This window comes from Linepithema humile, chromosome 6 (assembly GCF_040581485.1).
Source record: "Linepithema humile isolate Giens D197 chromosome 6, Lhum_UNIL_v1.0, whole genome shotgun sequence".
Taxonomy (NCBI): domain Eukaryota; kingdom Metazoa; phylum Arthropoda; class Insecta; order Hymenoptera; family Formicidae; genus Linepithema; species Linepithema humile.
Window position 1 is genome coordinate 9,212,349 of NC_090133.1, and position 21,712 is coordinate 9,234,060.

General features: G+C 28.4%; 2 protein-coding genes across 2 annotated transcripts; one reads left to right on the forward strand and one right to left on the reverse strand.

Annotated features, from left to right (window-relative positions):
• The first annotated feature begins 1,462 nt into the window (after positions 1-1,462).
• LOC136996907 (probable cytochrome P450 6a14) lies at positions 1,463-8,200 on the forward strand. The gene is made up of 7 exons (XM_067357312.1): positions 1,463-1,666; positions 1,868-2,051; positions 2,546-2,912; positions 3,543-3,895; positions 6,724-6,954; positions 7,111-7,362; positions 7,821-8,200. Exons 2-7 carry the CDS (start codon positions 1,886-1,888, stop codon positions 7,982-7,984), a joined length of 1,533 nt encoding a protein of 510 aa, XP_067213413.1. The 5' UTR covers positions 1,463-1,666; positions 1,868-1,885; the 3' UTR covers positions 7,985-8,200.
• A 424-nt stretch (positions 8,201-8,624) lies between these two features.
• LOC105672722 (very long chain fatty acid elongase AAEL008004-like) lies at positions 8,625-20,068 on the reverse strand. The gene is made up of 7 exons (XM_067357308.1): positions 19,908-20,068; positions 18,829-18,920; positions 12,359-12,546; positions 11,913-12,005; positions 11,519-11,575; positions 11,011-11,253; positions 8,625-10,677 (listed from the first exon to the last, which is right to left on the reverse strand). Exons 2-7 carry the CDS (start codon positions 18,887-18,889, stop codon positions 10,519-10,521), a joined length of 801 nt encoding a protein of 266 aa, XP_067213409.1. The 5' UTR covers positions 18,890-18,920; positions 19,908-20,068; the 3' UTR covers positions 8,625-10,518.
• Positions 20,069-21,712: the final 1,644 nt, after the last annotated feature.

The following is a 21,712-nucleotide window of genomic DNA, read 5'->3' on the forward strand; positions in this document are numbered from 1 at the left end:
TTTGAAAGATTTAATATATACGACAATTTTTTTTAAAGTAAAACAATATTAGTTATAACAAGAGCGTGTACTTGGCGCCTTTTTTTTACCTTTTTTATTATACAATAAAATATAATATTATATAATAATATTGTATAATAAAATTGCTTTAACTAATTTTGCCTAGTTGCGATGCAGTATTTTTGTATATAAAGAAAAACCAGTAATATTAGATAGTAACTGGCCGGATGTTCAGTCAAACTGCAGAAATTTCTACTAGGGTACTCCAAGAAATTTTCAAGGATTCCAATTATGGTGCATGTAACTTCCTAAATCATTCTTATAGTATTCTTCTATGAATTCTTAAAGAATTACAATTTAGGAAAGAAGAAAATTTGAAGAATACTTTGCAAATTTACTGTGCTATCTGGAAATAAACAGTTTGCAAGTGAAAGATTAAAAATAGCCAATTGTCTCTGGATAAAGTTTCATTACACAATAATAATCCTCTTAATTCAGAAGAGCTCAGAGATAATTAAAGAGTTTTCAATTTCTGTAATCGAATGTTAATATTATGAACTGTTTTGATTATTTAATATAAAAATGTATAAATATTTTTGGATTGTTAATTTATAATACGGTAATAATTTTATAACTTATTAAATTATTCAAAAGTTTTGAAAATATGTGCACAAATCTACAGCACAAAAGTGATATACATAATTTGCAAAGCACATGATTATAATTATTACAAAAATTTAAACAGAAATATTAAATAAATTTTGAATTTTTTAATAATACTTTGAAGTATAAAAAACTATAGATGTATAGTTTTTTAATTTTTTGTTATTTTAATTTTTTTTTGTATAAATAACACATGAATCTTTACAAAGAAATAATTTTTTCATAATAGTCTTTTCAAAATTCAAATTATACAGAATCCAAAAATATTACGTTTTTTTTGCTAGAAATATTTATTACGCTAACAATAAAAAATGACAGTCGAAAAGATTTATATTAAACGTCTAATAGACATTTTTCGATCTGTATTTCTCTCACTACAAAATATGAAAATATATATATATATTAAATTTTTTGAATTAATTTATGTATATTTATAATTTACAGCAATTTATGATATTTTTCTATGTACTTGGTCACAGACAATATTTTTTTATGTACTACTTGGTGTCTTCCAAATAGCAAGCGGTTATTACCTAATGTCCTAATCGTTAATCATAACATCACACTCGGTTATTTTGACGGCAAAATAATAAATAAATCAGATAATGATCGCTTGCTACTTGAAATATTACTGACATGTATAATCTTATCCGTGTGGTGACTTGCAAATGGCTGGGTAAAGTTTTAAATAAGCTTTGAATAAACTATAGCATGTTAACAGTCTATTATATAAAAGTCATCTATGTTTTTACATAACTTTGATATTTAAAGCAAAATTACAAACATCTAATATCTCCAGTATTACAAGAAATTTTGACAAAGAAATATCTATTTCACAGTGATTCGATTGCGGCGCATACAAATAGATACATCCTGCAAGGAAGAACTTCTTATCACAGTAATTTTTTTCTCCAAAAAAGTTTATAAAAATACATAAATCATAATATACACAGTACGTCTAAAAAATAAAATAATTGGTGCCATATCAATTTAAACACTGATCGTATGTGTAAAAATCTTTTACTTTATTCAAAATATGTGCCTTCAGCATTAAGTGTGTGTATGATTAACAAAGACGTAGATATACAAATAAATAATTTTCTATTTTTTATAAGAACTAATGTTTATTACTAAAACTGATACAATTTAATTTTGCTTAGTATAAAATTATTATGAAGTTGACCATTAAATATTTATGTTTCAGACGGTATATTGATTCGTCATGTTTATAGAATTACTCGAATTTCTCGTTATTGTTATAAGTGCTGTGTATATTTATTACAAGTATGTACTATTTAATTATTGGCGCAAGAAAGGCGTTTTTTATGTCGAACCTGTTGTACCAGCGGGCAATTTGACAGCTTTTGTAACTGGAAAAAAATCTCTGGGTAAGTATTTTGCATTAATTAACAATCCTTTTCATATATTTACATCCCCGCGTACTCTTCCGTCACCGACTTCTTTTCTACTTATATTTCAATCTTACTATTCCATTTTTCTTCCTTTCGCTCTACTTTCTGTTTTCTTTATTAATTTAAATTTGTAATAATAATAAAAAAATAATAAAAAAAACAAATATTTTATTTTAAGTAAAATAATAATTAATAAATACAGAATTCATACATATGTATGTTCCAAATTATTTTTCTATCTTTTATGACGTATAAAGTTGTCCCATTAAAATATTTTTTGCAAGAGTAAGATTAAAATGATACTTACATTTTGTTATATAAAAGATTATATTGTCATATAATAAATTGTGTGTGAGATCTATTTAAACTCTTCCAAAGTCATAAAAATCTAGCAATTTATTCTATTATATTGTTGTGTCTCTATTTGATGTGAAAAAATGCGAAACATGAATAGAAAATGAATTCCGTAGGTGAACTTTATCTTGATGTCTATGTAAGATACAAGGACCACCGTGCCTTCGGAATGTATTCATTCTTTAAGCCTAATTTGGTAATCGCCGATCTCGATCTTATTCGAACGGTGTTAATAAGAGAATTCGAGAGCTTCCATGATCGTGGAACGTTTTGCAACGAAAAATATGATCCGTTGTCAGGCAATTTGTTCAATCTGTCTGGAAAAAAGTGGAAAAACATGCGTAGCAAGCTGATACCCGCATTTACTTCCGCAAAAATAAAGCAAATGTTTATGATAATGGAAAAATATGGTGAACAAGTAACCCAGAGCGTGGAAAATCAAGGTCAGGCAACAGATTGCATCGAAATGAAGGAGATATTTGCAAGATGAGCAAACTTTTTTTTAAGAACTGCACAAAAATTTTAATTAGCAGCAAATAATATACAAAAATTGCAAATAGAAGACTATTAATAAATTAATTTTTTTTAAAAAACATATAAAAATATTTAATTTTTTAAAACTCATCCTCTGTTAAAATGTAAAAGAAGTAAGAAATGTAATATTTTAAAAACTCATATCATGCTTGAAAACAACAAGAGACTTAATAATTTTGCATTTATAAATACAAATACGCAATTTATAAAATATATTTTAACAAAAAAGCGGAAAAAAAAACTTTTTTTTATATCCTAATTGATAATATTTCTTTACGAAATCAGCATATCGCGTAAACAAGAATGTGTCATGTTACAAATTAATAAGATGATCAACTAGATAAAAATCATCTTATTTATTTATAACATAATTCTTGTTTATGCGATATGCTAACTTGGTAAAAAAATATTGCCAATGATCGAAATGATCAATTCAATAATATATATCAAGAATATCGAATATAGCGCAATATTGTGAAAAACACTTTTGCAAGTTATACTTTGCATTTTTACTTGTATGTACATTGTATGATAAAAATTTATTAAAACTTAGTGAAATAAATTTTTTTCAATTAACAATAGATATTCGACGGACGTAATCATGTCAACAGCTTTTGGAATCGAAGCCAATTGTATGAAAGATCCGAATAGCGAATTTCGACGCCGGGGAAAGAAAGTCTTTGAAGAAAATTCCTTTTGGCTCGCATTGTTTTTATTCTTGCCTCAATTTATGAATTTTTTGTCTATTCCTACCACTGATAAAAAAATCACACAATTCTTTACAAAAATATTTCGAGAGAATGTGAATTATAGACAAACTTCTAATGTCGTTCGGCACGATTTTATGAATCTTTTGATACAACTCATCGAAAAGGGCTATGTTGAACCCGACGATGAGAAAGATACTAGTAAAAACACCGTTAATGTATCTCGTAAGTTCGTAATGTTAATATTTATTCTCCCATGTGGGAAATGACTACCGGCGAGATAATGGCCCAGTACCGATTTCTGGTACTGAGTATTGGCGCGTTACTAGATGCCAGTACTGATGTGGTGCTGGAGAAATACTGGGATGATAGAATTGGGCCAAGACTCGAATTACAGTACTACTTTGGTACAGGATTTCAGTATTGCTGCAGTATCGATTTCCAGTAGTGCTGCAGTATCGATTTCCATTATTGTTACGGTATTAAATCAGTACCGATTTTCAACATAACAGTACTAAAAATCAGTACCAATCCCCAATACAGTAACAGTATTAAATATCTGTACCGATTTCAAATACTATTATAGTATCAAAAATCAATACTGATTCTTAATACTGTAACAATATTTAAGATCAGTATCAATTTCCAATAATTATTATCAATTTTGTGCGCGATAATCAAATTAAATTACAGTATTATTATTAGAATTATTTATTATACACATATAAAATCAATTAATTGACATTAATAAAACATTATTAAATTGACCTAATCAAACAGATGAGTATTATTTTTCATATTAAAAATAATTTTCTCTTATCTATAATATAACATAATTAATTAATTAATTCACATTTTTTCCAACATTTTCTCTTTCTTTGCGACCTCCGCACCGATCTACTGCTCCCGAAAACCATCGACTCAAGGAAGAATTTATTTCTCTTTCTTCCTTAGTTCCAAATTTACTTACGAAAATATCTATCAAATAATTTTTTATTCTTACATTATAAAATATATCAATTGATAATTAATATTAATTTAATAGAAGCTGAAATAACGCATACCCATAAGTAAGCTATAAATTTTCGTTTTGCTAAAGTTTAATTTTTTTGTTTTATTTTTTTGTCGACCAAAAGCAGTAAATAATATCTGGACATCTTTAGTCATTACAGCTGATAAAGCATTATGTATAGCTTTTCTGTGTGTTGAAGCTACATCAACATATTTTTCAAATAACGTACGCTGTAAAAAATATAAACCTATAAAATATTTTATTTATTAAATAAAATATTAAAATAATCTAAAAAAATTAATTACCAAGGCATTTTTTTTCGTCAACGTCCATTGAGGCATCCAAAGTATCAAAATCATCTAATATAGATATCGGTAATGTAAAACCAATAATTTGTTTTAAAGCAGAAACTGGATTCATTTTATCTTTGTGTGATAAATTTAATAATAAATTGTTTTGTAATTCTTCAAATCCTTTCCGTATATCGTATAAAATACTTTTTTTATGTTATCCATCTTTTTTTGTATAAGTACTTTTACTTGTTCATAGCAAGCATTAGCAATGACTTGAGTGCATTCTAAAATAGGAAAACAAATAAGTATTTATTCTTAATTTATTAATTTATTTATTTATTAACTTATTTATTTATTTATTTATTTATTTATTTATTTATTTAGTTATTTATTATAAGAAAATCTAAGTTATATTATTGTAAAATTTTTTTAAGTAATCTTAATTGTTAAATAATACTACACCATTATTTTCTATACAATTATTGTGTAATTTTGTTCTTTGCACAGGATTTAAATTTTCGGCTTTGTCAGAGAGAGAGAGTCGCTTTACGCTTGTTACTTTTTTTACTTTTGTTATTTTTAAAAGTAACTGATTCTGATGAACTGCTTGGAACGTCATTATCTACGAAATAAAAATATCAATTATAAATGTATAAATTTACGAATTTCAAACATGTTTACAAACAATAAATACCTTCTTCTATTTCCGTAATTTTTTCTTTTACAATTTTTTGACTTGAGAACGATTGAAATTCTAAATCACTGATATTACTTGATTTATCTGATGCTGTATCTGACAATTCTTCAGCATCTATATCAGATACTTCACTTGAAAGTACAACAGTGTCTTCTGTAATGCGTGTCATACGACGTAGTCCCTGATCGAAATTATCTATAATATAACGTAAATAATTCAATGCATTTTTTATTTTACTTTTTTTAACTTGTACTTACTAGCATTTTTCATTAATTTAACAGGATATTTCTTCCATGTTAATTCTGGAGTTTTATTTTCTTTACTCCATTCTTGTACTTTATCGTACTCTAATTTTGGCGGATATTTGCAAAACCATGTGCGTTTAAGTTTTAATAACCATTCTTTTGGTACAAGATCTATACATAATTTTTTATCTTGACGCCGAATACTAGTAAAGCAGACGACTACGTGCGTAACATTATCACTTAGTTCAGTTCTATATAAATTACATAAATAATAAATTACGATTATTTTTCTTTATTGGTAAAAAAAGCTTTTAAGTCAATAATATTACGTATTTTATTTTGAAAATTAACAATAACATAATTACCAATAAATTGAAAAAATACGTGTACTCACAAATATGAAAAATCATTCATGGTTGATGCGAATTATAGCACTGCACTGCACTAGACTTAATAATACACTGGACTAAAATATAGTTTTACTTTTTGTCACGTAAATTAAAATATACAAGAAAAATATACAGTTATACGCTTTGACACATAACAGCAATGATGCCAGAACGAGGTTCCGCAGTCAACAAACAAATGCATATACAGAAACTATCGATAGCGAAATCGAAATGTATTGAAATATTTATTTATACGGTAATAAAAAATTAAATGTACATATATATTATTGTTCGTGTTAACTTGTATAATATAACTACGCCAAGTAGATAAACGCATCTACAGTTTTTCTTCTAAAGTATTTATGCAGATTGCTTATTTGAACATATCTTATAATATATTTCATTTATTATTCACAGCAGCCACGAATAGAATTACTATGATGGAAGCTACCGCGCAAAGTTATGTTTTCTATTTGGCCGGCTTCGAGACTTCCTCAACGACGGCGACATACAGCTTATACGAATTGGCTCAACAGCAACACATACAGGACAAAGTTTACAACGAGATTGATAAAGTACTAAAAAAACATGGAGAACTGACCTATGATGCTGTGAACGAAATGACATACCTTCACAAAGTGGTGAACGGCAAGTAATTTTTCTCCTGCAAAGATAATGAATCAAAGAACTTGAAAAAACATTCAAATACTTTCTTTTTAAATTTATATGTATTTCTTAAAAAAATATTAATAAAAATATTTTACATTTTTAAAAGTGCATTTTTATATTTTTTACGTATTACAGAAACTTTGAGGAAATATCCGACTGTACCTGTTCTGAATCGTGTCTGCACTAAAGACATAAACATTCCAACGACGAACATCCATGTGTCAAAAGGAACTTTAATCTCCATTCCGGTATTAGGAGTACATCGTGATCCATTAATATATCCAGATCCGGATAAATTTGATCCCGAGCGATTCAACGCGGATGAGATAGCGGCTAGACATCCTTATGCTTATTTGCCTTTTGGAGAAGGACCACGAAATTGCATCGGTAAGAATAAATTAATCTATTTATATATTTAATAACAGGGGATCATACAACTAAATCAATTCGAACAACGCTGCATCTGCCCTTTCGCCGTTACAAGTATTTTTGTCTTCTTTTTTGACTATCATACCTAGATAATTAAATGTTAACAACGTTGGCCAATTTGCCAACATCGCTAACATTTTGTTTGCTACGTAGTTACACTTCTTTTTTTCATTAACATGGCCATTTGAAATCTTGTAATTATGATCTGTGATTTGTAATTAGGAACCTTGAAATTTACAGCCACCTAAAGATTTCTTAGACTACTAATACTGCAATACTAATTTTGCATAAGTTAAAAAAATATTTCCTCTTCGTAATCAAAGAAATTGTAACAACTTTGTTGCTAGTTAATAAAGCTAATAATTATAGATTGAACTGGAAATTATTCCGTTATTGCATCTACATCTAATTTTCAGGTGCAAGAGTTGGTTACTTGCAAGTCAAAATTGCACTTGTGAGTCTCTTGTCAAAATTTAAGTTTAAGCTTCATCCTCGAACTCCAGTTCCACTCTCTTTCGATGAACGACCTCTTGCATTTGTACCCAAAGGCGGTGTGTATTTTATCATCGAGCAGCGATAAAAAATTTTTTTTAAATATTGCTGCGTACATTACATATACAGTGTATCTCATAAATATCAAATAGTACAATAGATTTAATAGAGAGTGAAAAAAATGGAGAAAAAAGAAGAAAGAAAAAGAGAGGGAAAAAGAGGAGATAAATATAACACATTGGCAACCTATGTAAACTTGGCACTCGACTTTTAATAAATAAAGTTTTTAATAAGTAAAATGATAGTACTTTGTTTGTAGTTGTTTGTAGTAAAAATATTTTCGTTTGTAGTTCAACCCATTATAAAAAAAAAAATGTTTAAAAAATGACTGTCACCCGACTTTAAGATTTTTCAAATCCGCTTCTTCCACGTGATTCGGAATCGTTTGTAGTTGTTTGTAGTGATTTTCCTTTCGTTTGTAGTTGAATAGTTTAAAAGTTACAAAATATTTGCAATAAACAAATAATGTAACTTTGTCAATTTTGAAGATTTTTCAAATCCGCTTTTTCCACGTGATTCGAAATCGTTTGTAGTTGTTTGTAGTGATTTTCTTTTCGTTTGTAGTTGCACCGTTTCAAAATTATGATTGTTTAAACAATTAGCCAAGAATGAACTTTGTCAATTTTGAAGATTAAAGAAAGAAAAGAAAAGAATATTGTCAAGTAAAATATATTTTTCCATAATTACTGCCTTTTATTATTAGTCTGAATAACTAATTAAACATACAATTTCTTAAAATATGTAATGAAATGAAATGTCTTAAATATGTAATGAAAATTATCTTTCAGACTTGACATTATTACATCTGGCTTTTACTGGCTTTACTGGCAGCAGAAACGAAACGCAGCACCAGTAATTTTCATTGCTGCCAACAGTACTGTTTTTACTGGCAGTAACCAAACCTATTTTCCAACACACTATATTATGCACAACACAAGTGCGGTATAAACGGTCATGCAGCGCGACGCATATAATGTGATACTGACACAGATGTCTATACTAGTACTAGATCGCTAACTTCGTCAAAAGAGCTGAGGCCGGCAAGATTTCCGGTTTCGGCCATGACACCCTACAACAAAATAGCGACAATGCGTGTGTTATGTGTATATCTGTACGTGCGTATGCACATGTGATACCCGGCGTGGTGATACAAATTGATAATATTGTAAAAATTCTTGAAAGATGCCGAGCAGTTGTTGAGCAGTTGTTGAGCAGTTGTTAAGCGGCCATTTTGTTGTAGGGTGTCATGGCCGAAACCGAAAATCCTGCCAGCCTCAGTTTTTCCATACGTCAAAGCCTAAAGATAGCGATCTAGTACTAGTATAGACATCTGTGGATACTGATGACTCATTTTTGAAAGATGTGATTTCGAAACATAATAAAATCATATATGGTTGAATTCAGCGTAAAAATGCTACAACTTTTGTCATTACAAAAATTTTGAAATTTGAAAAAATAATAACAAGGGGTGGGAGTAAATTAAAAAAAATTACATTTTTTTAAAATTTAACTACATAGTTATAAAGCCCATTACAAGCCATACAACTTCTATTTGAAATATTTTTTTATCTCCTACGATTTTGGCGATAGTTACACACAAAGAAAAAAACCGTTTTTTTTTTCAAAGGGGTGTTTGATCCCTTAAATTTGAGTTAGGGCCGCTATAAAAAAATACGTGTCTCATCAAATTGTATGGCTTAGTTTACACCGATTGTTTAGTACGCGTACCAAGTACTAAATCAGCTTCTTTGATTGGTGTAGATTTTACACTAAACGATTTATACCTATCGGAGAAGCAGATTTAGTATTTGGTACGCGTACTAAACAATCGGTGTAAACTAGGTCTATGTTTTACAACATATTTCAAGAAGAATCAAATCGGGGGGGGGGGAGGAGGGGGCATTTGTGAACGTTCCCTTGTTAGTATTCTGTAGTTAGTGGACAGAAAGTGTACTTTGTGCACATTGGTGGAATCAGCAGGTATGTAATGTTTATAGAGAAGAAATGTCTAACACTTGGATTGAAGCTGACGATACGCTAATTAAAAAAAGACAATGGCCTAGAGGTGCTAAAGATGTTTTTGTCATTCTTACAGAAATTTGATCAAAAGTAATCTGTTTTTATATATAAAAAAACGCAATAACTTAGAAATACAGATGGTTTTTTTACCCTTTTTATGATCACTAATAATTTTCTTATAAAACATGTTGCAAAGTATAAAAACAAAATTATTAGGTTTGTATAAATTAAGATTTCTATAATCAAAAAGAGAATCGTCGTATTGAAAATATGATGGGAGTGATGGTGGGATATTATTATCATTATTTTTACTAAAAAAAAGAATCATATTTATTAAAATTATTTTTACTAAAAAAAAGAAATGATATCTCACAAAAAAACTTTTTTTTTAAAAAAAGGTAAAAAAAGGGCGCCAAGTACACGCCTTGTTATATTCAAAAAAGTTTTCTTTATAAAAAAACCTTTCCAAAAAATTGTTTTTTCAAAATTTAATTATACGTTAGCTCGATTGAATTTATTTGTATTCATTAAATTTTTGCGAAATTAAGCCATTTTTGTCTTATAGGCCTTTTGAAAGAAATTGCTAAATAGGTAGATAAATATGAAAAAAACTATTAAGAAGAAATACGTTAGAGCCTTTGTCATTCGGCAGTCCAGAACCAACGTTGCGATTAGATAGAAACATAGCATTCCAAAGTGCAACTGAAATTTGATAAAGAATTTTAATTATTACATCTGAATCATTATATTATAATAAATCTATGTATAATTGTCATTTCTTTCAATCTTTTTTTATTAAATAAACAAATATTATAAAAATATATTTAGCACACTAATTGAAAAAAATAACTGAGAATAATAAAATAAAACGTTTAAAAGTAATGTCGACATTAAATTCGAGTATTAAGTTATAGAAATGTAATCGCGTAAAGATCGAAAAAGATTGACGAGAATTAATTCAATGTCAATTGACAGAGAAATAAGATTCTAATAATCTGTATAAATTATTTTGGCAGTATAATGCTTCATAATTACCAGCTGAATACAGGTCATATATTTCTTCCACCAGATGTACTTTTTATATTTGGAACCAAGCGCGGCGATGAAATAATAACTGTACATAATAATGTGAACGGCGGAATTCAAAAAAGCTATTAGGGCACCTTGCTCACCAGGCAGCAAATTCAAGAAGCACCACGAAATAAGGACCGTTACTGAGTGGTGATAAACGTGAAGGAAAGTTAGTTGATATTGTTTCTTTCTCAACACCATAAATACCTTCAAAAAGTAGAGAAAAGAATCAACATTATTAGTTATATTTTTTAATTAGTTAGATTTTTTTTCTTATTTTACTCAAATTTATTTATATTACTATATATAAAAACTAGAATTAAAATTCGTATAGCTAGTGATGCATTCCAAGCGCGGAAGCGTAACGTAACTACTTTATTGACTGCCATAATGATTAATTCATCTGCATTAATTTTATTGTGTATATATGTACATATGTATTTATTTATATCATATGCATACATTTGCTTACCGTATCTAGAAACTCGGTGACTTTTGCAAAGAAATACCACCACACACTTCGTGACAGCTGGACATTCAAAATATACCGACATAAAGTTTGATTTATGAATCACCAATATAAAATTCGATCCATTTTTAGCAAAATTAATTTTTTAAGAAACACATATAGTCGAATCTGCTTGGTTATTATGTAAACAGAAATAAACTACCTTAACACTATTTAATATCTAAATGATCATGATCAATTTTGCCAAAAAATTTACGCTAAGCTAAGAAATATCTCTTAATTAGATGAAATGAATTTAAGCATATGGATCGAATTTTGTGCCGGTGAGGGTATGATACACAACATTACAAATTTATCGTAAATTATTATTGTAAAAATTAAAAAAAAAGTGCTTTACCGCTGTCCGTATGTATTTTCTTTGTGACGAAGGTAAACGGTGGACATCATTACATCCGTGAAAAGAAAATAATCGAATATTAAGATCTAAAAGCTGAAATCAATGAAATTTTTTATTACACATCAAATTATTCTAGTTGATTCCTTTACATTCAGATTTATTTAAATTTAGATAGTTATATCAAAACGTTAACTTCAATTAATTAATTTTTATAAAAGTGTTGAATTAATAAATATATATTATTATATTCTCCAGTCATTTACACAATAACTATACTATTTAATACTTATTTTGAAGCTTTCACAATTCACATATCAAATGCTAAAGTAATCTTTTTTTGAAAATGGAATAATAGAAAGTGAACAAAGTACATATTGTAACACGTTTTTCACTGTTTAATATTAAACATTAACAGATTTCACGCAGAACCACAATATTATACTTACCAAAAATGTTAACCAGATACTAAGAACTACTTGAAATCCATTATAAAAAATCATAGCTGTATTAAGTTGGAAAGCAGGTCTTTGTTCCATTATTTTTGGTCCTTTTATTGCAAATATTAAATATGTCACAAGAATGCACAATATAGGATATGGAGATCCCATTAGAGGCCACGTGTCCATTATCGGATCTGCGTCGGAAAACGAAATATAATTCGTCTATTTGTTACGAAAATTCGTAAAATACGTTCATTGCCTAAACAATTTTTAAATTCAATTCAATGTTAGAAGAAAAAAGGCGTCACAATCTCGAGGCGTCAATCTCGCTTGAAAAACTAAACTAATTCCGAGCACTGATTTAATTAATAGCAGGCTATAGCTATATTTTATAAACTATAATTTATTTCTAGAATTAAAATTCGTAAAGCCAGTGATGCATTCCAAGCGCACACGGAAGCGTGACGTATCGGTTCTCACTTGTGTGCACCGAGCAACGCGCAGTACCGTGCGGTGCTAGCCTGCTCGAACTTGAATCACTGCTTATAGCTGTGGTCAAGAAATAATTATTGTAAAAAGTAAAAAGAAAAGTGTTTTACTGCCGTTCGTAGATAGTTTCTTTGTGACGAAAATAAACGATAGACATTATTACATCCGTCAAAAAAAAAATAATAGAATACCGCGCTCTACCCGTACACGAGCGTTGACACGAATATTACATCCTATATATGTATACATATATACATTCTGTATATATATATACATTATAAACATTATTTATTTAAATTAAGTACATCTAATTTTAGTAAATATATTTAGTAAATATAATTTTAGTAAATATATTTACTAAAATTAGATGTACTTAATTTAAATAAATAATGTTTATAATATAAAACTTCTCAATTAGACTATAGTAAATAATGCATTAAAATTAGAAAATAATTTCTTGTTGAAAAATTTACTTAAATCAAATTCAGGTTTAGTATATTACAGTGCAATAGTTGTTGAAATGTAGTAAATAAATTTTTAAAATACTAAATCCGAATTTTTTAATTTTAAAAGCAGTGTTTTAATAAATATTTGTTTAAATTCATGTTTCCAAACTTTTAAAAATAATGAATAGTGCACTTATAAAAAAAAATATTTTCTCAGTACAATTTATTACATTTGAGGAAACATATGCTGAAATAAAGTTAATATATTCAATCTAACACATATAAAGAAAAGGCTCAAATGATAACAATCAATTAATATAATAGAAAGGCATAGAGAGCCGTCGCGGGATGTTAGTGCGAAATTAAAATTTTTCTTAAAGAAATTAATTTGTTAGTCTACGTGAGACAGTTAAATTTGTACACCGATCTCTGGTTCGAATCGGTTGAATATATTAAGCAAATCTCTGGTTCGCTTAATATATTCAATAACAAGAGAAAGAATATTTTATTTGGAACTAATAAGTTTTTAAATTTTTAAAACGCATTTTTTTACTAGCTGTTTTTCTTTCGTTTAAATTTTTCTGTATGTTGTTTCGCAAGAATTTTAATGACTGCATTCAGTAGAAAAAGTAGCTCAAGAAGCGGTTAGTCATTATTACTTGTGATTGAAATAGTCTCTTTTGTAAATCTTTGATTTAGGAAAATAAATCAATTCTCATTTTTATGTTCAAAATCAGTAAGTAGTAAAAAATAAAAGCTATAATTTAGTACATAATAACTATATTGTACAAAAAATTATTTTTACAAATTAAGAATAATTTATTTAATAGAAAAATCATTTTCTTAAATTAAATCAATATTATTATAAAATTACTAATTTATAAAAAAATAAGATTTATATTTCAATAAATATTGACTAAAATGTACAAAATAATTCTTACAATTAATGATTTTTTACTTAATAAAAAAAAGCATTTTCTTGAAATAAATAAATATGATTGGAAAATTACTAATTAGTAAAATATAAAAATTATATTTCAATAATCATTAATTGTGTTATACAAAATACTTGTTATAATTAATAAATAATTTCCTTTATAATAAAATTATGTTCTTCAAATAAATACATGTATTTTCTTATTTTAAAAAAATTACGTTCACAGTTGTATGCAAACTAACGATTTACTAAAATTAAGGAAATTTTCTTTTTTTTAGTATATTTTTTTCTCACAAGGAAAGGGACCCAAGTGTCCCCCTCCGATTTTGACGAGCTTTAAATATGTTGTAAAGTAGTTCAAAATAAGAGACACGTATTTTTTTTTATGTGCTTTCTCGCACGTTTAGGGTTGAAACAATCCCTACAAGCTAAAACGGTTTTTTTGGTTTTGACTAAATATCGTCAAAACTGTAAGAGGTATCAAAAAATGTTTCGAATAAAAGTTGCATGGTCTTTTATGAGCTTTATAACCGCGTAGGTCAATTTTTAAAAAATTTTATATTTTTTAATTTACTTCTACCCCTTTTTATTATTTTTACAAATTTCAAAATTTTTGTTATGACAAAAGTTGTAGCATTTTTTATGCTGAATACAACCATATATGATTTTATTATGTTTTGAAATCGCATCTTTCAGAAATGAGCTGTCAATGTCGCACTATATGCGTCGCGCTGCGATATATGCATATATATGCATAACGCATCGTTTGTGCCGCTTGTGTAATTGATGTTTGTCGCGCATGTGTAATTGATAAGACGAATAAAATTAGAAATAAAGATTAGCATGTTATGAAATATTCGGAAAAATGTTCTGATCAAAGAACAAAGTTCACTAAAGTTGTTGCCAAGGCATCTTTTTTATATTACACTTTTATAGTTATACTAGATTCGCATTTGAAGAAAAAGGCAGATTCTTACTTCAAATGCGAATCTCTCGGCGAAAAATCATCGTATCGAGATGCACAAAAAAGCATTTTAAAGAGGAGACTCTGTACTTTCGTACGCTTTTGATCCCAATAAGCTACAATTTTTTGTTTATACCGTGCACCGTCGCAAACTCGAACCATTATTTTTCAATTTTGCATGCTCGCGCTTTGTCATCCGCCATTTTCAATAAATTTATTTTGCAACATTGAAATAAATTGATTCTTAAAGTAGAGATTTTTAGCTTCATTTCCATATTTTATAGAACTTTCTATCTTTATTATTTACGAAGTTATCGTCAGTTGAAATTTGATGAATTTTTCCCACATTTTCAGTGTACCGCTTTTTTTTCGGGTGAGTGTATAAAACAGCATCAAAAAAAGAACAGCAAATTCACTATAAAGTAAGTATTATTTTTTTGTACACAAATAAGGAGAAATATTTAATTGTTACCATATATTTTTCAGAATGGTTCAATTAAATCCATTTAACGTAATAATGTTAGTATACGTAACTTTTTCGGCCCTTAATCTATCAACAAGTCCGATTTGAAGAACGAGAAATGGCACATAAAATAGAATCTATGCTGAAAGAAATGCGCGATGAGAGATACGAAATGGAAGTAGAAGAATCTTTAGATTATGAAAACGATAACGATATTCCAACAGCAGAGCAATTCGAACTAGGAGATGAAGAGGAAGAAGGTGAGCTATTGGACGCAAATCCTAAAGTTATATGTACTACAGATGAACGTATTCCGTATGAATATAAAAAAAATGCAGTCGAATTTTGGAAAAGCAGTACAACAAGACCAAAAACATTAGAAGAAGTAAAACGAAGATTTCGGAAAGTATATTCATTACGTCAATTACGACGATGGGAAATTCAAGTGAATCAAGGTGGCAGTAGATTCGAAAAATTAAAACAAATTTCGGAATATACATTAAATAATTTTCATACAGCTCTTGAAAATAGAATTATTGTTCACGACGCTGATTTAGCTCGATGGGCTATTCGGGCACAGGAAAATTTAAATGTACCAGGATTTACAGCTTCATCGCAATGGATACGAAAATTTAAAATAATACATAATATTGTATCTCGTAAAATAACAAAATTTATAAGAAAAACATCTATAATGTCTAACGTCGATTTTGAAGAAAAATGTAACACATTTATTGAAAACGTTAAATATCAAATAATAGAATATGGAGTTGAAAATATTTACAACAGTGATCAAAGCAGATTCCAATTAGAACTTCATGCCGGTCGTACATTGGCATATAAAGGAACAAAAAAGATTGAATCTGCAGTACAATCCGTATTGGCAACTACGCATAGCTATACTATACAACCTACTGTTTCAGCCGATGGTAGATTATTATCGCCTCTTTTTATTGTACTGAAAGAAGTTAGTGGAACATTTGGTCCCAGAGTGCAAGAAACAATGTTTAAGGCACCTAATATTTTTGTTACGGCTTCGAAATCCGGAAAATTAACAGCGCATCATTTTAAAATTTGGTTGCAAGACGTATTTTTTCCAAATGTAGGTCCAAAATCTGTTTTACTACTAGATTCGTGGACTGGTCATTGTCCAAATATTATTCAAGAATCTAAACCAGAATCTACAGAAGATATTATTTTGTTGACTATACCAGCTGGAACAACAGGAAAAATACAACCATTGGATGTATATGGTTTTCGTTTGTGGAAGAATTTCATTAGACACTTTTCTGATACTGTAATGCTTCTGAAAGTCAATCTGCATGCAAGAAACACCATTTTAAAACTACAGTCATTGACTCATAATCAATTTTCATCGCCAAGATTCAGAAATTTATTGAAATACGCATGGTATAAAAGCGGGTACGTAATAAATAAGCCCGAAGAATTCGAAACACCAGTGGAATTTTGTTTTCATAAACAGTCAAAACCAACATGCGATATATGTGGCGCACCTGCAATAATTACTTGCGCATGGTGCAAAAAGTCACTTCGTATAAATCACTTTTTTCACGAACATCACCTTTGTGATACGTTTGTTCCATAAATTCATCTGTTTTTAATATATGTTAATATATGTATTATATTCAATATATGTAGTATGTTATTGTTGAAGGTAAAGTTGTAATTGTTTCGACATATATTATTATAAAAGAAATAAAATAATAAACAAACAAATGTTTCTAGTATTGATTAATAGAAAAACCTAAAATTAATTGGAATTTTTTGCATTACCATTAAAAAACAATAAATTGCATTTTAATTGTAAGATTTTTATTTATTTATTTCTCTTTCGATATAATCCACTCTTAAAAAAGGCATGAAAGATCGATACTCGAATGTATCAAAAGTATTGTTGACGCTTATCCGCGACGCTGATTGGTTATCTCGATTATTCTGACAGTTTGATAGTTTGAGAGCGAAGATTATTTTGACGGTTATTTAAAATTTTAAAAATTTTATTAAAATATTTAGATTTTATAATTATTAAATTATTATAATAAGTGCACGGGCGCAGCGCGCGCTTGTATTGTTCTAGTATAACTATAAAAGTGTAATATAGAAAAGATGCCTTGGCAACAACTTTAGTGAACTTTGTTCTTTGATCAGAACATTTTTCCGAATATTTCATAACATGCTAATCTTTATTTCTAATTTTATTCGTCTTATCAATTACACATGCGCGACAAACATCAATTACACAAGCGGCACAAACGATGCGTTATGCATATATATGCATATATCGCAGCGCGACGCATATAGTGCGACATTGACAGCTCATTTCTGAAAGATGCGATTTCAAAACATAATAAAATCATATATGGTTGTATTCAGCATAAAAAATGCTACAACTTTTGTCATAACAAAAATTTTGAAATTTGTACAAATAATAAAAAGGGGTAGAAGTAAATTAAAAAATATAAAATTTTTTAAAAATTGACCTACGCGGTTATAAAGCTCATAAAAGACCATGCAACTTTTATTCGAAACATTTTTTGATACCTCTTACAGTTTTGACGATATTTAGTCAAAATAAAAAAAACCGTTTTAGCTTGTAGGGGTTGTTTCAACCCTAAACGTGCGAGAAAGCACATAAAAAAAATTACGTGTCTCTTATTTTGAACTACTTTACAACATATTTAAAGCTCGTCAAAATCGGAGAGGGACACTTGGGTCCCTTTTCTTGTAGGACGCGGCCGGTAATTTCTTACCGCGCCCGTCAATTTTTCTTTTAATTCTCGGTCTTACACTATTACCGAGAAAGCGCCTCTGGCGCAATCAATTAATTCAAACACAACTTGTACATATACTCTCATTCTCTGACGAGAAAAATAAATTATATTTTTCTAACACAAAATTGGTTTCATAACTTTCAACCAAGTCGAACACAATCCATTGGGCAATACGCCTATACATATATTTATAATTAACTTTATTGACATATATTATTTATAAATATACGATTGTAATTCTAATTTAGTTACAATAAAAAATGAAATTTTAATTTAGATCGTACATAACAATATTAAATAAATTGCAGAAAAGTTATTGCATATAATTATTAAAAATATTCAAAAGTAATATTAAAACAGTAAAGAATAATAAACATGAATTTACCTTTAAAGTTTTGCAAAACTTCAGTGTAATTGTTGACTAAATGCTGTAGGAGACTAGCCATGGTTGTAGTTGTTCACGTTGCCAAATAAAATCTGGTAAAAAAAAAATTTGAAGCGTAAGTACAAAATGTACTTGTTTTACATTCACATATCTTTAATGTCTACTATATGCGATCAACGATAAATTTAAAAATTTTTTATTTACATTTTTATTTTAAACTTATAAAATTAAAAAAGTAAAATAATGTAAAAGCTTATTTTTTATCCTGATGAAATATTAACTTTTTGTCTTCGTGTTTAACATAATTTTCATAAATAAAATGCACATTTAATAAAAAATACTCTTTATAAAATACTAAAATTTATAAATTATGACAGTAAATGATAACACCGCAACTAATAAAAAGATTCCCGAAAATTGAATGTTTTACAAGATATTTTATATTTTATGTCAAAATACTCCCAGGTAGCACATGTTCGTTTCATATACGTTTTCTAAATGTATCCAATGTTTCTTAACCGTTAAGTATCAATAAGAAACGTTTTTGAAACTATACAACAGAAACATTTTTGAAACCATAATTTAAAAAACGTTTTTTTCACGTTTTTAAAAAACAAATACTAAAGAGGGCGTTAAGATTAGAATTATCGATTCTCATGTATAGATCATAACCAAGCCCCACATATTATACCATAAATTATAAAGACAAACGTTTCGACCTTATATTTGGCCTTCATCAGTGTCGTTAGAGAGTAAAATAAACATAATAACGTTTTACAATGAATCGATACGCTTTACAAAGGAAGAATATGATATACGCAAAATGTTCTTAATGTGAAGTAATTTACAAAAAATTTTTCTTATTTCGTTATTTCTTATTTTCTTATTTCTTATTTAATTCTGTAACGACACTGATGAAGGCCTAATATAGGTCGAAATGTTTGTCTTTTTAATATATAGTATAATATATATTGCATGAATAACTAGCAACGACTCTTTTTGCCTTTTTCACCTAATATTAATTGATATTTTTATTGGAGTTTTAATATTATTATTGTATTTCAATATATATAACTCACCTTATTTGCTGCAGAAGTGCGAAGATATTTGGTATAAATTTTGGCGTTCGGCGTTTTGATATGAAATAGGTCAAGTCGTAAGTCGCGTCACAACGGCTATGATCTAGTGATGCGATGTTTCCTACCGGGCTCCTGGCTTCCGAGCCCCACAAGCGAGAAGTGCGTACATATGCTGCGCAAAGCGTTCAGCACATGTACACGCCAGTGCCACTGACCTGAAGTACGACTTGACCTATTTCATATCAAAACGCCGAACGCCAAAATTTATACCAAATCTCTTCGCATTTCTGCAGCAAATAAGGTGAGTTATATATATTGAAATACAATAATAATATTAAGGCTTCAATAAAAATATCAATTAATATTAGATGAAAAAGGCAAAAAGAGTCGTTGCTAGTTATTCATGCAATATATATTATACCATATATTAAAAAGACAAACGTTTCGACCTATATTAGGCCTTTATCAGTGTCGTTACAGAATTAAATAAGAAATAAGAAAATAAGAAATAACGAAATAAGAAAAATTTTTTGTAAATTCCCTGCCGAAAATGTGCGATTAAAACCGATTAAAACGGAATCCTTTTTATTCGATTTTAAGCTGTTTTAATCGATTCAATCCACGAGCGGATTAAAAAGTAATCGGTTTTAATCCCACACGAATCGTAATTGATTTTACTATCGCTTTCGCAAATTATTTTTAATCCGAAATAATTACATTCTAATCCATACTGTTATCAATCCAAATAAATTTGAATAATCGAATGGATATACAGGGTGTCCCAAAAATTTTGACACAGCGCTTGTATGCTGGTAGAGAAGAATAAACTGAATCAAAAAGTCCTCTACCATTTTGCAATTTTCGCAAGGGTTAATGAGATATTAATTATTAAAGATCGCCGAATAAGCGCGTATCCGCTCAGCCCACCGCCGAATAGCGCACGGCGAGATACGTTTTTATGATTTTTTACCTGAAATGTTTTAATTGTGAAAATCACAGAAGTTTCATTTATTTTAAGTATCAGTTGTTTTGAATTTTTTGAATTTTTTGGAAATTTTTAACAGCATAGAGGTATATTAAATTAAAAAAAAAGAAATATATATAGAAATAATATACAGGATGTCCCGTAAAGACCGTAACAACGCTTAAAAGTATATTCCTGAGATAATTCGGAGCAAAAAATCTTAATACCAAAATACTCAGGATGTAATGGTCTTTGAATTAGAAGCATTTAAAGTTAGCGAATAAGATGGCCTGAAATTCGCGCGCTCAGGTGTGTACAACGTACAGTAATAAAAGCGAAATTGACTATCGCTCCCCTGTTGTCAGTATTAATATTTGGAAAATAAATTTGCTAATACATATTAACATAAATATTGTTTACGCAATTAAGATTACTCAAAGGTACAACATTAGTTACCTCAAAATTATATGCAAAGAGTCTTTACATATTCAATATTATTTAATTATTTTTAACTGTTATTAAAATAAAATAATGTGAAACTATTTCAATTATTTAATAATTTTATTGTACAAATATCTGTAAGATAAAAAGAAATGTTAAAGAAATGTAATTTTTGACAGTTTGCGTTTTGTGTATCATATTTTTTTCTTTATAATATTTTCAACAAAATCTTAATTGCGTAAACAATATTTATGTTAATATGTATTAGCAAATTTATTTTCCAAATATTAATACTGACAACAGAGGAGCGATAGTCAATTTCGCTTTTATTACTGTACGTTGTACACACCTAAGCGTGCGAATTTCAGGCCATCTTATTCGCTAACTTTAAATGCTTCTA